General features: G+C 40.1%; 1 protein-coding gene across 1 annotated transcript; it reads left to right on the top strand.

Annotated features, from left to right (window-relative positions):
* Positions 1 to 5637: 5637 nt before the first annotated feature.
* Positions 5638 to 6351, top strand: LOC126728112 (uncharacterized). Its single transcript, XM_050433980.1, has one exon. It carries the CDS (start codon positions 5638 to 5640, stop codon positions 6349 to 6351), a length of 714 nt encoding a protein of 237 aa, XP_050289937.1.
* Positions 6352 to 15405: the final 9054 nt, after the last annotated feature.

Below are 15405 nucleotides of genomic sequence, written 5' to 3'. Positions count from 1 at the left end.
TTAATGTGGATAAATTTTGGGCTTAGCAACTAAAATGATACATATATTAATATATATATATATATATATATATATATATTCTATTATACAAATACTAACACGAGTGCTCTAATCAAACAAATGAAAATTTGTTGTTTATTTTTACTTCTCTCCTCTTCCCTTTAACCAAACAAATAAAGGTCGTTTGAATGGGTGTGATTCGCACATTGGTGTGAAATCATTTTTCCCATATTTCAATATGGCTTAATTTCTCCAAAGCATTTTAAGTTTTCAATATTTTCAAATGATTTATATCAAATCTATTTTTCCAATATAAAGTTGTTCTCCTTGGAAAATCCCCTTTCCAAGAAATGAGTAGTTCCAAAACCCATTTTCAAAAAAAAAAAATCTTTCCTTAATAAAATGTTTTTCAAAAATTAATTGGTTTCGAACTTTTCAAAACCAATGAAAATTTTATGTCCATTTGAAAATAGATTAAGGATGTGGTGTAAAAATCATGTTTTATCCCTTCAATCCAAACATGTCACATCGTCTTATCACATATTTAAGAATAAATACAACCACACTTAATCAATTCTAATACCCATATATAAATCCAACCAAATTAGAAGTTTATTGAGATGTTATTAGGTGTGTTAGGATGTATTAAATTTTAAGTAAAATGCTAATATGACAATTTTTTATTAGATGGTGTAAAATCCATGTTTTACACCCCATCCTTACCAAATTCAGACTCCTTTGAAAATTGTTTTCCAAAAGCCCATCATCATCTCATTTTTTGAAAATAATTATTCCAAAGAAACCTATATAAATGCCTTATCCATTTGAAAATTATTTTCCACGTGGGATTTTCTTTTCCTTAAAATTCAAATTATCTAAAAACCATGGAATTTTCCTTCCCTTTGAAAGACATGTTTTTAAAAGACAAAAAATAAAGGAAAATGCTAATGAGTGCCCTAAATAATCCATTTAAAGAAAAATTTTATGGGAAATGAAAAAAATGTAATTAATATTTTAACAGTTTTTTTCATTTTCCATAAAAGTGGTATCAAAACTTTCTTAAAATGGATCATTAACAAGTTCCCTAAGGGCACTCGTTAGCATGACCCAAAAGTGAATTTAGTCATAAAAAGACGTTGAATTGCCTATTAGAAACTGATGCTTGCCATTGGTAGTTCAAACCATTTTTAATAGTGCCGATTAGCACTAGGGCACTCGTTAGCATGACCCAAAAATGAATTTAATCATAAAAAGACATTGAATTGCCTATCAGAAACTGATGCTTGCCATTGGTAGTTCAAACCATTTTTAATAGTGCCGATTAGCACTAGGGCACTAGTTAGCATGACCCAAAAATGAATTTAGTCATAAAAAGACGTTGAATTGCCTATCAGAAATTGATGCTTGCCATTAGTAGTTCAAACCATTTTTAATAGTGCCAATTAGCACTTACTGCTTTATTTCCCTCTAATTTTTCAAGTAGTGATGTTTTCTTTAAAAAAATTAAAATTGAGTTTTCCATGAAAGTCCCCTAAGGATATTTCCTGCTGCTTTGTCCATGGCTCAAATCAATTGGGATTATGGACTCCAAAATCCAGCCAAACGTATCCAAATTTATCCATTGAGTTTTCTTTGCATGTGCTAAAAAACTTTGGGTATAAATTGGACAATAAGGCTGCCATGCTTTTTAAAAGAGTTAGGTTAGTTGTATTTAATTCAAAGATTACGTCGCCCTCTCACTTTCTTGGGCTCGAGTGTTGCTATCCCACACACACACGTTCAATATGGGTCTGTGGGAAATCGATCAATTTCTGGGCAATTAATCCTTCTAGATGGCAGACACTCAATATCTGATTGTACGACTAGAGATTCAAGACCAGATGATTGGCTCATTTCTTTGTCAAGCAAGCTCAAGCTCGTTCACAAGCTACTTGATTAACTATTTCTTTTCCTATATAGTGTGAAACCATGACTAAAATGTTTTACCTCTTCACAATTTTATGAATTTTAACTTTAAATATACTATTTATATCATTAATAAGATATAAATAATAATTTAATTTTGTATGAATCTATTGGCAAATTTATACAATATAATTTCAAATATATATAAATATATTTTTAGACAAATATACAAATAAAATATAATACTATATATAGTTAAATAGAGCCCTTGACCCCTCGTGTTCACAAACACATTATTTTTTTTTAACTTGACTTGTATAATAATCGAGCCTAAACTTAAGGCTTGAGCTTGTCTTGATTTCTAAACAAATGAATATAAACAAGTTTTTTCTCGAGCTAAGCTCGAGCTGTTCATAAACATCTTGGTTCATTTACAACCCTAATAGATGTACTTGATGAAGGCTCTCTCTTTCCTAATAGAATTTTCATACCATCAAATAATTGGACAAAAATGGCAATCTTGGGTTAATGTGCTAAGCATGCTTAGGAGAGAGAAATGCTTGCTCAAAGCGAAGAAAACTATGAGAGTGTGTATGTCTTGACCTCAAGGTTTGTGAGTGTGCCCAAAGTGAAAGTAGCACGCATATGCATACGAACTTATTTAGTATATTAGACCGCTTGCATGATTGCCCCTACCCATGTGAGTTGGTTGTGCTAATCTTGATTGAGTGTATGACATGCATCAAAGTAGGCTCTACTCAATGCATGTCATACATTCAATATAAGATATCTAACTTGGTTGTGCTAATCATTTAGGTCAATAGGAGATGCCCTAGGTTAGGGGCAATGCCCCTTTCACAATAGCTTACATGAAGAGTGCTTGGGTCAATCATTACAGTAGACTTCTTAGAGTATACTTTTAGACTAATTTCTTAGCTTGGTATTTAGTATATAAATAGAGAACAATGTAACAACATTCTTGATTGCGCATGAGAGATATAGGAAGTAAATAAGGGGTGTGCGTGTGTAGAGTTGGGATGGGTTGAGAGGTTTTCTTAGGGAGAGGATCACCTCCAGTTTAGAAATTTGTAGTTTCCTCCCATTTAAAAATAGATGAGTGACACGTGAAAATAAAATGATCTAACGACTAGAAAATAAGCAATTTGTGTTTTCAAAAACAGAAGCAAAAGTAAACCTTCATGCGACAATTATTGGATTTGGAGCCACAGTCAACAACAACACATGGATCAATGGTCAAAGTTCAAATTGCACATGGTGGTGTGTGAAGCTGATGATGGAGGCCAGATTCTTTGGTTTTGCATATTGGAGGCTAATGAAGAGATTTGTGGTGTTGGTTTTGTGAAAGGACTGAAGAAAACTCACAGATCTAAACGAAGACTTGGATTGCTTGATGGCTTGGATCAGTGGCTTTTGATGGTGGCAAGGTAGCGGCAGAGAGGAATTTGTGAGGCCTTGTGGAGGTAGTGAAGGCAGTGGTGGTCTTGAGTTGAGCAATGGAGGTGGTGAAAGCGACGGTGGTTCAAAGATGGTGAAGGGAGAGGCAAGAGAGAGATGATAAATTGTTGGCTTTTTTTAATCGTTAGATCACTTTATTTCCATGTGTCACTCATCCATTTTAAAATGGAAGGAAACTGTAGATTTCTAAACTAGAGGTGATCCTCTCCCGTTTTTTCAACCCAATCAACCATGGTGGGTCAAAAAATCCAACCCAACCCGACCCATTACAAGGGTCCAACCCAACCCTCATGGGTTGGGTTGGACCATGGGTTGAAATTTTTTTTTAATTGCTATAATTATTATTAAATTTAACATTAGAACAACACCACCACAAACTATTTTAAAATTTAATAGTGCTTCAAAATTCAAGCTAACACGTGAGATAAGAAGGAGATTGAAATGAGAACTTAGGGTTTGGGTTTTATTTAGGAAGAGGAGTAAAAAAGTAAATAAAAAAAATTGTATAATATATATTAAATATAGGTGGGTCGAGTCAGGTTACCCAAACCCAATCTGACCCACTAAAAAAAAAATTCACAACCCAACTCAACCCACCAACCCCTAAAAACTGACCCAACCTGATGGGTTGGGTTGGATTAGGTCGATTTTGGTGGGTTGGTGAGTTGGCTGCACATCCATGGACGCATGCCACCTTAAGGCCAAGGTGGTCCCAGGACCACCCTAACCTGAAATTTATATATATACATACATATATATATATATATACATATAATAATTTAAATTTTTTTTATTTGTCTACCCTTCAAAAAAAATTTGGGAACACCCTCAGTTATTTTTATGCCAATAAAATTAAATTTTGCTCTATAATTTGTTCTACATTTAGTGAATGAATGATTACTTGGTTGTGTATATCAAAAGAGATGTAGCTTGTAACATTGATAATGAGACTATTATGCATCGATTTCAAAATATGAAAACTTGTAGAAGGCTATTGTAAACTTTATGTATTTACATGTTTTATTTATTTATTATTGTTGTTGTTAATATATGAATTTATCTTTATATTAGATTGTATAGTTTATGCTTGAAGAGGAAGAATATTGGAGGTGACGGATCAGATTATATGGACGGCCTGCTAAGCAAATGGGCCAATAATAGATGGATCCTACATGGACGGACAAAAGGGGTGGACGGACCAAAAGGCCACGTGGCACTTAGTTGTTCATTATGTGGGGCCCAAGAAATCCTAAATGGAAACAACTTGCGCCCTACGGTTAACCCCAGTCCATAGAATCCTAATGCGAATAGAATTCTAATACAAAGAAGATTCCAGAAGATAAGCTCATTAATGAGGATCTTCCCTATATGGAAAAGACTTGCTATGCAAGCATAATAGTTCAACTCTACACCACTATAAAAACCCAAAGACCCTTAGAAAACAGGTACGCATAATTCACCCCAGCTCTGGCACTCTAAAGTTGTGAAAACATCCTAACTTGACCTTTGGAGGGTATTTGGCCGGCACCACATCAGTGCTCTCTGTTAGGTCCTTTCATGTTGTTGTGCAGGTATAGTTGTGAGCGTGTGAGGATTGTGTAGCTCACTGGTATTTTTTTGGCATCATCAATTGGTGTTGTCTATGGGGATGACTGCGATTTGTAAGCCCATACAAATGCTTCCCGGACAAAGAGTTACATGGTACTTACTCATTCAATGGCAACCACCAACAAAGTTCAAGGAGACGAGCCACGACCTACTGCCTTGGAAAGGCAGGTCCAAACCCTCACGGCAGCAGTGGAATGTCTTACCAAACAAAACCAAGACCTGGAGGAACAACTACGGCAGGAGAATGTGGTAATGGGTACCCAAAAGGAGGACTAATGAGGTACCCGTACTGAACGAAGAGACCACGAGGGGCCGGAAGGAAGTAATGCCCCAAGTAGAAAAGAAAGAAAGGACATGAGCCGTCCATCAATCACTAACACGGCTCCTCCACACATTGTTGTGGAGATGCAAATGATGAGAGAATGGATGGACTTTATGATGCATGCCCTCAAGGGGCAAGTATCAAGCGACCTCGATGACTTGGTCCATCGAATGGATTCACCATTTACAGCACTCGTCACTTCTTTCCCCTTTCCACCGAAGTTTCGTATGCCACAAGTGGAAAACTACGATGGAAATAAGGACCCGTTAGACCACTTGGAGTCTTTCAAGACCTTGATGCACCTTTAGGGGGTACTAGACAAGATCATGTGCAGAGCCTTCCCCACCACATTGAAGGGCCCCACAAGGATCTGGTTCAGCAAGCTGACATCCAACTCCATTAGTTCCTTCAAAGAACTAAGTACCCAATTCGCCTTGCACTTCATCAGGGAACACAAATATAAGAAATCTACTGCATGCCTGATGAACATTAAGCAGCAAGAGGATGAGACACTGAGGACCTACATAACTCGTTTTAATAATAAGGCCCTTTCAATCGATGAAGCGGATGATAAAATACTCGTAGCAGCATTCACTAATGGCCTATGGAAGGGAAAATTCTTATTTTCTCTATATAAGAACAATCCAAAAACCATGTCGGATGTGCTCTACAAGGCTACCAAATATATGAATGCGGAGGATGCGTTATTGGCCCAAGAAGATAAGCCTAGAAAGAGGGAAAGACAGGAGGACACTCGGCAAGATAGGGGGCGAAAGATGGCTAGGATCGAAGAACAACGGGATGACCGACGCTCTAGACCCCCTATTGGGAAATTCGCAAGTTTCACATCACTGACGGCCCCGATAGACCAAGTCTTGATGCAGATAAAAGACAAAGGAGCTCTGATATTTCCCGGCAAGCTAAAAGGAGATCCCAATAAGAGGTCAAGGGATAAGTACTACCGTTTCCACCGTGATCACGGCCATGACACAACCGACTACTACGATTTGAAGCAGCAAATAGAAGCTCTTATAAGATAAGGGAAACTACAGAGGTTCATTAGTAAGGAAAGGACAGATCCACCACAGGAGCAAGCCCCACAATAAGAGAATGAATGTCCTAGACTGCCTATCGGAGATATAAGAATGATCATAGAGGGCACAATGACCACTAGGTCATCCAAAAAGGCCCGCAAGACCTATCTTAGGATGGTCCAAAATGTCCAACTTACAGGGTTCGTACCTAAGATGCACGAATAAACAACCCCGTCATTGGATTCTTGAAGACTTCACCACCCGCATGACGATGCACTCGTTGTCAGCCTACAAGTAGGGGATTACAACATGCACCGGGTTCCAGTCGACAATGGTAGCTTGGCGGACATTCTATATTACCCGGCATTCCAGTAGATAAGGATTGACAGAGAACTGGTCCCAACAAATGCTCCCCTCGTAGGCTTTGGAGGGACAAGGGTGTTTCCCCTAGACGCCGTCACATTGTCAGTAATAGTAGGCGATTACAACATTGTCAGTAATAGTAGACGATGCACTCGTTGTCAGCCTACAATTAGGGGATTACAACATGCACCGAGTTCCGGTCGACAATGGTAGCTTGACGGACATTCTATATTACCCGGCATTCCAGCAGATAAGGATTGACAGAGAACTGGTCCCAACAAATGCTCCCCTCGTAGGCTTTGGAGGGACAAGGGTGTTTCCCCTAGACGCCGTCACATTGTCAGTAATAGTAGGCGATTACCCCCAACAGATCACTAAGGACGTGACATTCCTCATGGTCGACTGCTTGTCCGCTTATAATGCCATTCTTGGATGACAAACTCTTAATTCATGGAAGGCTATGATTTCAACCGACCACTTGATGATCAAATTCCCTACGGAATACGGAGTAGGAGAGCTACAGGGGAATCAGGTGGCTACACACGAATGCTACATAGCCATGCTTGAGATGAATGATCACCAGTAAACAATGTGCATAGAACAACGGGCAATAGCGGAGCCAGTTGAAGAACTAGAAAAAGTGACCCTCGATGAGTCAAGGCCCGAACAGACAACTAGAATGGGAGCGTCGTCTAGTCAAATGGTACGACAGGTGCTCACGACGTTTCTAAAAGAGAACCAAGATGTGTTCGCCTAGAGTCACGAGGACATGCCAGGGATTGACCTTTCAATCATAGTCCACAGGTTGAATGTGTCACCCTCATCACCTCCCATCTGACAGAAAAAGCGTGTGTTCGCTCAAGAAAGAGACAGAGCTATAGTTGAAGAATTTCAAAAGTTGCTGGACACGAATTTCATTTGGGAGGTGTACTACCCCAACTGGTTGACAAATGTGGTCATGGTCAAAAAGGCCAATGGAAAGCAGAGGATGTGCGTTGATTTCATGGATCTCAATAGGGCCTGCCCCAAGGACAATTATCCACTCTCACGGATAGATACCTTAGTAGACTTAATCGCAAGGCACCAACTTTTGAGCTTCATGGACGCTTTTTCAGACTACAACCAGATCAAAATGGTGGAAGCTGATCAAGAAAAAACTTCCTTTGTCACTAGCTAGGGACTCTTCTGTTACAAAGTAATGTCATTTGGACTCAAAAATGTAGGGGCGATGTACCAGAGACTAATGAACAAGATGTTTGCACATAAGATGTAGACGATATGCTAGTAAAAAGCATACGAGAAGACGATCACTTGAGTGACCTCCGAGAGACTTTCGACACCCTTCGAACATACAACATGAAGTTAAATCTGAGTAAGTATGCATTCGGGGTTACTGTGGGAAAATTCCTGGGATTCATGGTGTCCCAAAGAGGTATAGAGGTCAATCTGGAGAAAGTACGGGCTATAATGGAGCTAGCCCCACCAAAGATAGTCAAAGAGGTGCAAAGCTTGAACGGCAAGATAGTTGCGCTAAACAGGTCCGTCTTAAGGGCAACGGACAAGTGCCTTCCCTTCTTCCGCATATTGAAGAAATTGTTTGAGTGGACGGATGAATGCCAGTAGGCGTTTGAAAACCTAAAAGTGTATCTTTCATTTCCCCCATTGCTCAGCCCATCAAGATTAGGGGAAGAACTCTACCTATATTTAGCTGTCTTGCAAGCCGCTGTCAGCGCAGCTTTGGTGAGAGAGGAAGATGGATCACAGAGACTCATTTACTTTACAAGCTGAACGTTCCATGGAGCAGAAGAAAGGTACCCCCAGATAAAGAAACTGGCATTTGCACTAGTAACCGTGGCACGAAAACTCATGCCGTACTTCCAAGCACATACCATTGTTATCTTGACGGATAAGCCTTTAAGAAGAGCCATGAGCAGCCCTGAGGCTGCAGGACGGATGGCTTTATGGTCAGTTGAGTTAAGTGAATTTGACGTATAGTACCGACTGCGAACAGCTATAAAGGGACAGGTCGTGGCTGACTTCATCACCGAATTCACTCAAATGGATGGCCAGGGGGCAGAAGAGATTCTGCATTGGAACATTTACACGGATGGGTCTTCCAATAAGCAGGCAGGAGGAGTCGGTGTAGTACTCATCGCTCTAAAGGAAGATATGATCGAGTGCATGATCTGAATCGAGTTTTCAATGACCAACAATGAAGCGGAATACGAAGCTTTAGTAGGAGGGCTAGACCTCGCAAAAGCAGCAGGGGCTGAGAACATGACCATCCATTATGACTCCCAAGTCATAACTAGTCAAGTCAACGGCAGCTACAAATGTAAGAATGAAAGAATGAAAAAATACCTTAATAAGGTGAAGGGTCGAATTGGCAGTCTCCAAATTAAGTTCGTCCAAATCCCAAGGGAAGAGAACGAATGCGCTAATCAACTTGCTAGGGCTGCATCAGCAGAACGCATGGTTGCCCCAAATCAGGTATTATCTTTCGTCCAAACCTTGTCACTCATAGACGATAGTACGAATGTGCAAGAGATAGGTTCTGAAAGCAACTGGACCACGCTATTAATTTCTTACCTGAAGAATGGTATGTTGCCAAATACGAAGGACGAAGCAAGGAAGCGGAAGGTTCAAGCCTTACGATTTGTTCTCATGAAGGACGTTTTGTACAAAAGAGGTTTCTCCCACCCTTACCTGAGATGCTTAGTACCCGAGAAGGCAGAGTACGTCATGAGAGAAGTTCACGAAGGGATCTGCGGAAACCACTTGGGAGCATGATCGTTAGTACACAAGCTGATCAAAGTGGGATATTATTGGCCCACCATGTAGAAAGACGTGCAAGCTTATGTCAAAACCTGCGACAAGTGTCAGAGGTTCAGTAATGCCATTAGACAACCCTTAGAGGAACTCACCCCTATGGCCGTTCGCCCAATAGGGATTAGATATCATGGGCCCCTTCTCGATAGCAGTGAAGTAACTGAAATTCCTTGTGGTTGGAATCGACTACTTCACTAAATGGGTAGAAGTAGAAGCCCTAGCCACTATCACGAAAAAGAATATTCGAAGCTTTGTTTGGAAGAACATCATCTACAGGTATGGAATACCAAGAGTACTTGTCTCTGACAACGAAAAGCAGTTCGACAACAACGCATTCAGGGACTTTTGTTCGTAACTAGGGATTAAGAACCACTACTCGTCACCTGCCCACCCGCAGGCCAATGGACAGGTTGAGGTTACGAACCAATCCTTCCTCAAGATCATCAAGACTCAGCCCGGGGGGGCAAAGGGCATTTGGCTAGAGGAACTTCTGAGCGTTTTATGGGCATACCAGACAATAGCAAGAACACCCACCGAGGAAACACTGTTTCGACTAACGTACGGGAGTGAAGCAGTCATCCCAGCTGAAGTTGAACTCACAAGCTACAGGGTGGACTACCATGATGAACGGAAGAATGACGAGGCCATGCGCTTGGAGTTGGACCTACTAGACGAAGTCAGAACAATAGCTGAGCAGAGACTGGTGCGTTATCAGAACCTCATGACTAAGCATTACAATTCTAGAGTCAGACATAGGGATTTCTAGGTCGGAGATCTTATCCTGAGGAAGGTAATGGGTGCTACTAGAGATCCTACCCAAGGAAAGCTCGGCTCCAACTAGGAAGGACCCTACAGAATTACATCATGGTAAAGGAAAGGCACCTATCACCTCGAGACATTAGATAGGCAGAAACTGCGCCATCCATGGAATACCGAACGCCTAAGAAAGTACTACCAGTAGAAAGTAACATCCAACAGACTTTCAGTTTATTCAAATTTTGCTAGTTTGAGTTAATTATTGCAACATTCTCCAGTTTTCTAGTTTACTATATAGACGGTTTATTTTTGCTACAATACTTAAGTATTCCTTTTAAGCTTCTTTTCCTTTAAGAACAACTTTTGGTTTAATAATAAGAGGAATTTTCAGATATGACTGATGTATTTTTCAACAAAATTCTACTTAGTCCATGAAGTGGACGGTTCATCCTAGGAGGATGAAGATTTTACATAGTCCATGAAGTGGACGGTTCATCCCAGGAGGATGAAAATTTTAGTCCATAAAGTGGACGGTTCATCCTAGGAGGATGAAAATTTTACTTAGTCCATGAAGTGGACGGTTCATCCCAAGAGGATGAAGATTTTACTTAGTCCAAGAAGTGGACGGTTCATCCCAAGAGGATGAAAATTTTATTCCATAAAGTGGACGGTTCATCCTAGGAGGATGAAAATTTTATTTAGTCCATAGAATGGACGGTTCATCCCTGTAGGATGAAAATTCTACTAGTCCATAAAATGGACGGTACATCCCAAGAGGATAGAGATATTATTTAGTAATAATGTGGACAGATCGTCCCAGTAGGACAGATATTTTGTTAAGCCCAACAGTGGACAAATATAAGTCCATAAAGTGGACAGATAAATCTGCAAAGTGGACGGTTCATCTGGGAAGAGGTATCCTGAAGTCCATAAAAAGGACAAGTTTTTACTCTCCATAAAGTGGACGAATTTTTTTATGACGAATCATCCAAGAACGGTAAGAATAACCGTCAAATATATAGACGGATGTATTACGAAGTCAAATAAAATGACAGCTTTTCTTAAAGGGATTCGTCCAAAACAAATAATAATCTACATGACCGGTAAACGGACCTGTTAAGCGGACAATATTAACGTTTCGTCCCTCAGTAAATGACTCATTCACTAAATAATAACCAGTGAATGGGGTCAAAACCACATTGAGATTAAACAAGTTTATCACATTCACATCAACCACACGACGAATAAGTTATATACTGAAAGAGTCAATAAAAGGATGACGTTCAAAAAAAAAAAAAAAATAGTCTTTACATAAAACAAAAATCTATTGCTGGACGGTCGAGGTATCATCCACATTTGCATCCTCAGGATGACAGGTACGTTCTTCCATTACTTTCTCCTGGCCTCCAGGAGCAGTATCCCCGTCACCCTGAAAGGCGACTGCTGCATCATCTATATCTTCAACAAAAAGGTCCTTTGTACTCTCTGAAAGGATTGGTTGAGCTATCGATTGGGCTTAAGTATCAATGGAGACATGGGACACGTCCAGGTCTGGATACGACCTCTTCACCTGACAGAAGGCATCATCAAAACCTTCAGCAAATGATTCTCCAAGTTCTGAAAGGAGGGCGTCAAAGTCCTGATACTCGCGGACCGCTTCCTCCTTCGCTTGACGGAGTTGGTTCTTGGTGTCATCAATTTCTTTCTCTTTGTCCTCCAGAACCTTCCTCAATGACTCCACCTGTTTTTTAGGCTCCACTCTGCCTTGCTCCGAACAGGCAAGTTTTTTCTCCATGCCCATCCTTCAAGCCTTTAGCTTGTTCAGCTCGTCCTCCGTCAAATTGGCTTTCGCCCTAACATACTCCAAGGCCATCTCATGGCTCAGGTAACAACCCATCAGCCTTTTCATCATCAACATTGCCTAGAAGCAAACCAAAATTAGAAAAATGGCAATACAAGAAATATAAATGGAAGGTGGATGGACGTAATTACCTGAGCAATGCAGAAAAGCCCCGTCATTGCTTAAGTAGCATGGTTTCTCAGATCCTCATAATCGTCAACAAAAATTATGGAAGCGAGCTTCTCCAAAGCGTACTTAGAATCCTCACGAAGGAGGTCGGGTGGCTTCTCAGGAATGGTATCTGGACCCTTCATTAAGCCCTTCCCTCATCCTATTCCAATTGGGGTAACCGTTTTCTTTGTTTCGGCTTTCAAACCCACAACGGTCTCAGGAGCGGTCTTGGGTTTCTTTTGAGGACGGTCCGTTTTCTCTTGTGGTTTCCTCTTAGTGGATAGATTGGATGAACCCTTGGAGGTACCGTCCACTTGTTTTTTCATCACGGCTTGCTGCTTGATATAAGCCCTTCTTCTAGTAGCATCCATTTCTGCAAAATAGAGGATGGATGTTGAAAATTGAGTAAGCATAACAAAAACTCAAAGTGACGAACTTACGTTGACGAACTTGGGCTTTGTATCGAAGGGCGACTTTGGTCGACTCTGGTCCATCATAATACCAATGCAGTGTGTTTAGATTGACCAATTTAGCCTATGTCCTCTCCTCAAGCTTGGTTTTGTTAAAAATCTTCTCCAAAAACTAAACTGTTTAAGTGTGATTGGAGGACGGTCCCGAGCTGCATAGAAAGACAGACAATTATGCTTTGAAGAATAGTTGAAACATAAACAAATATTTGTTGACGGATGCATACCCGACTGTGGCATTATGCCCCATGTTTTGTCAACAGGCATAAATTCGTTGTCATCGGGATGACACATCCATTCGTCACCCTCAAAAAAGAAATAATGACTCTTCCAATCCCTGTTGGAGTCAGGATTCTCACAAATGAGCCTTAGTAACAGGCCCCTAGGTGTGAAGTTGTACATGCCCTTGGACTGAGAAACCTCGGCAGGACAGTAACAGTGGAAAAACTCTTCCACTATCAACCTCCGTGCTTCGTTTGACATAGCACCATATACCTCCACACTGAGGAAGACCCTCCAAGCATTTGGGGAGATCTGGTTGATGGACAATCCAAGGTATTGAAGGAGATGACGGTGGAGGGTGCTTAAGGGAAACCTGAGCCCTACCTTTAGCATTTGCTTATACATTCCTATGTCTTCAAGACCCTCGTAGTAACACTTCTCTGATTTGTAGGGTAGACACATGGGTATACTGTCGGGTATTTGATACTTATCCCTAAGTGTTTTGAAGTGTGTTTCTTTGATTTTAGAAATAAAATCATTGACCGTCCATAAGGGAAGTAGGATGAACTCCCTAAGCCCATCAGGTCCTATGACGGATTGGATTAAGGGATCAACATCCATTAGACCGTCACTAGAGTCACCATTTAATTTCTCCGTCCCTGAATCCTCATCCATTGAAGAGGAAGCTGATGGACTCCTCTCCTCATTGGGACTATCAGGGTCTTTATGACCTGACGGGTACACTTCATCGTAGCCCGCTCCATCGCGGACAAACGATTGGTTACTTGATGCACTAGACATTACCTACATGTGACGGTAAATCCTAAGACTGAGTACTATAATGGTTGATAAAAGTGTAAGAGTCTAGAAAAGTAAAAATGCATAAAAATTTGAAGTAAAAGGAAAAGGATGCTTACCAGGTTGGAGTCAAACGATGAAGAGGTAATGGTGATGGATGCAATAGCTGAATGGTATAGGCATCTAACAAGGGTGACAAGTGTGCTCTGATCGTGAATTTCAGTAGAAAGTAAAGTAATGAGCGAAAGAAATCTCAGTTTATATAGGGAGAACGACATGGAAGACGAAGGGGCACTTCGATCCAAGTGAGCAACCATTCAGCAAATGCCACGTGTCCATCATTAATGATCCTAGGCCAGCCTATCCAGGCTAGGTGGCATTTGTCAAAAGTCCAAATTAAACCGTCACCCCGCGGGCTCGTCCACTTGAAGAGCACGGACTCACGGGGTGAGGGGGCAACTGAAGAGGAAAAATATTGGAGGTGATGGATCAGATTATATGGACGGCCTACTAAGCAAATGGGCCAATAATAGATTGACCCTACATGGACGAACAAAAGGGGTGGACGGACCAAAAGGCCATGTGGCACTTAGTTGTTCATTATGTGGGCCCTAAGAAATCCTAATTGGAAATGACTCTACGGTTAACCCTAGTCCATAGAATCCCAATGCAAATAAAATTCTAATACAAAGAAGATTCCAGAAGATACGCTTATTAATGAGGATCTTCCCTATATGGAAAAGACTTGCTACGCAAGTATAATAGTTCAACTCTACACCATTATAAAAACCCAAAGACCTTCAAAAAGCAGGTACGCATAATTCACCCTAGCTCTGGCACTCTAGAGTTGTGAAAACATCCTGACTTGACTTTCGGAGGGTATTTGGCCGGCACCACACCGGTACTCTTTGTTAGGTCCTTTCGTGTTGTTGTGCAGGTATAGTTGCGAGCGTGTGAGGATTGTGTAGCTCACTAGTGATTTTTTCGGCATCATCAATACTTCTTAAGGAACATCCTAAGAAAAATTTCTAGAGTCGTCATTACAGCACATCCCTAAAAGTAAATAAGTCAATAGTTAGTACTAAGAACTAAATAATTAGTACTCCCTTACCTCTTTTTTTTTTTTTTTTGAGAATCAATACTCCTTTACTTAAGTGGACATGTATATGATTCTTTTTTTCAATGAGCTCCAATTAGTTCAATTGATAGTCTGTTTTATAGAATAAAAAATTTGGGGTTCATACTTTGTCTATACTAAAAAGCAACTAGTGTCTTAACTTTTTTTTTTTTTTGAGAAACTAGTGTCTTAACTTAATAATAAGAGTAATTATCATGAAATAAACACTATATATTTAAATTCTACTGTATCAAAATAAATAAATAAATAAAGACATTGGCCCACATATTGATATACTAGAGCAATAAAGAACAATTAAGAAAGACTATTAATTACATATAAGTAACTACATAGAAAATAGTTACTACCTCCACGTTTCTTAGATTGCAAAAATAAAAACATATAGATCTATCCAAATAAAGGACATGGGTCCTTGTGGGTTTCAATTAGCTTAACTATTAAAATTTCTGATAGTTATTTAAGAGGATTGAGATTCA

This window comes from Quercus robur, chromosome 5, assembly GCF_932294415.1.
Source record: "Quercus robur chromosome 5, dhQueRobu3.1, whole genome shotgun sequence".
In the NCBI taxonomy this organism is placed as follows: Eukaryota; Viridiplantae; Streptophyta; class Magnoliopsida; order Fagales; family Fagaceae; genus Quercus; species Quercus robur.
Note: the sequence above shows the minus strand (reverse complement) of the source record. Positions and strands in the feature narration are given on the sequence as shown.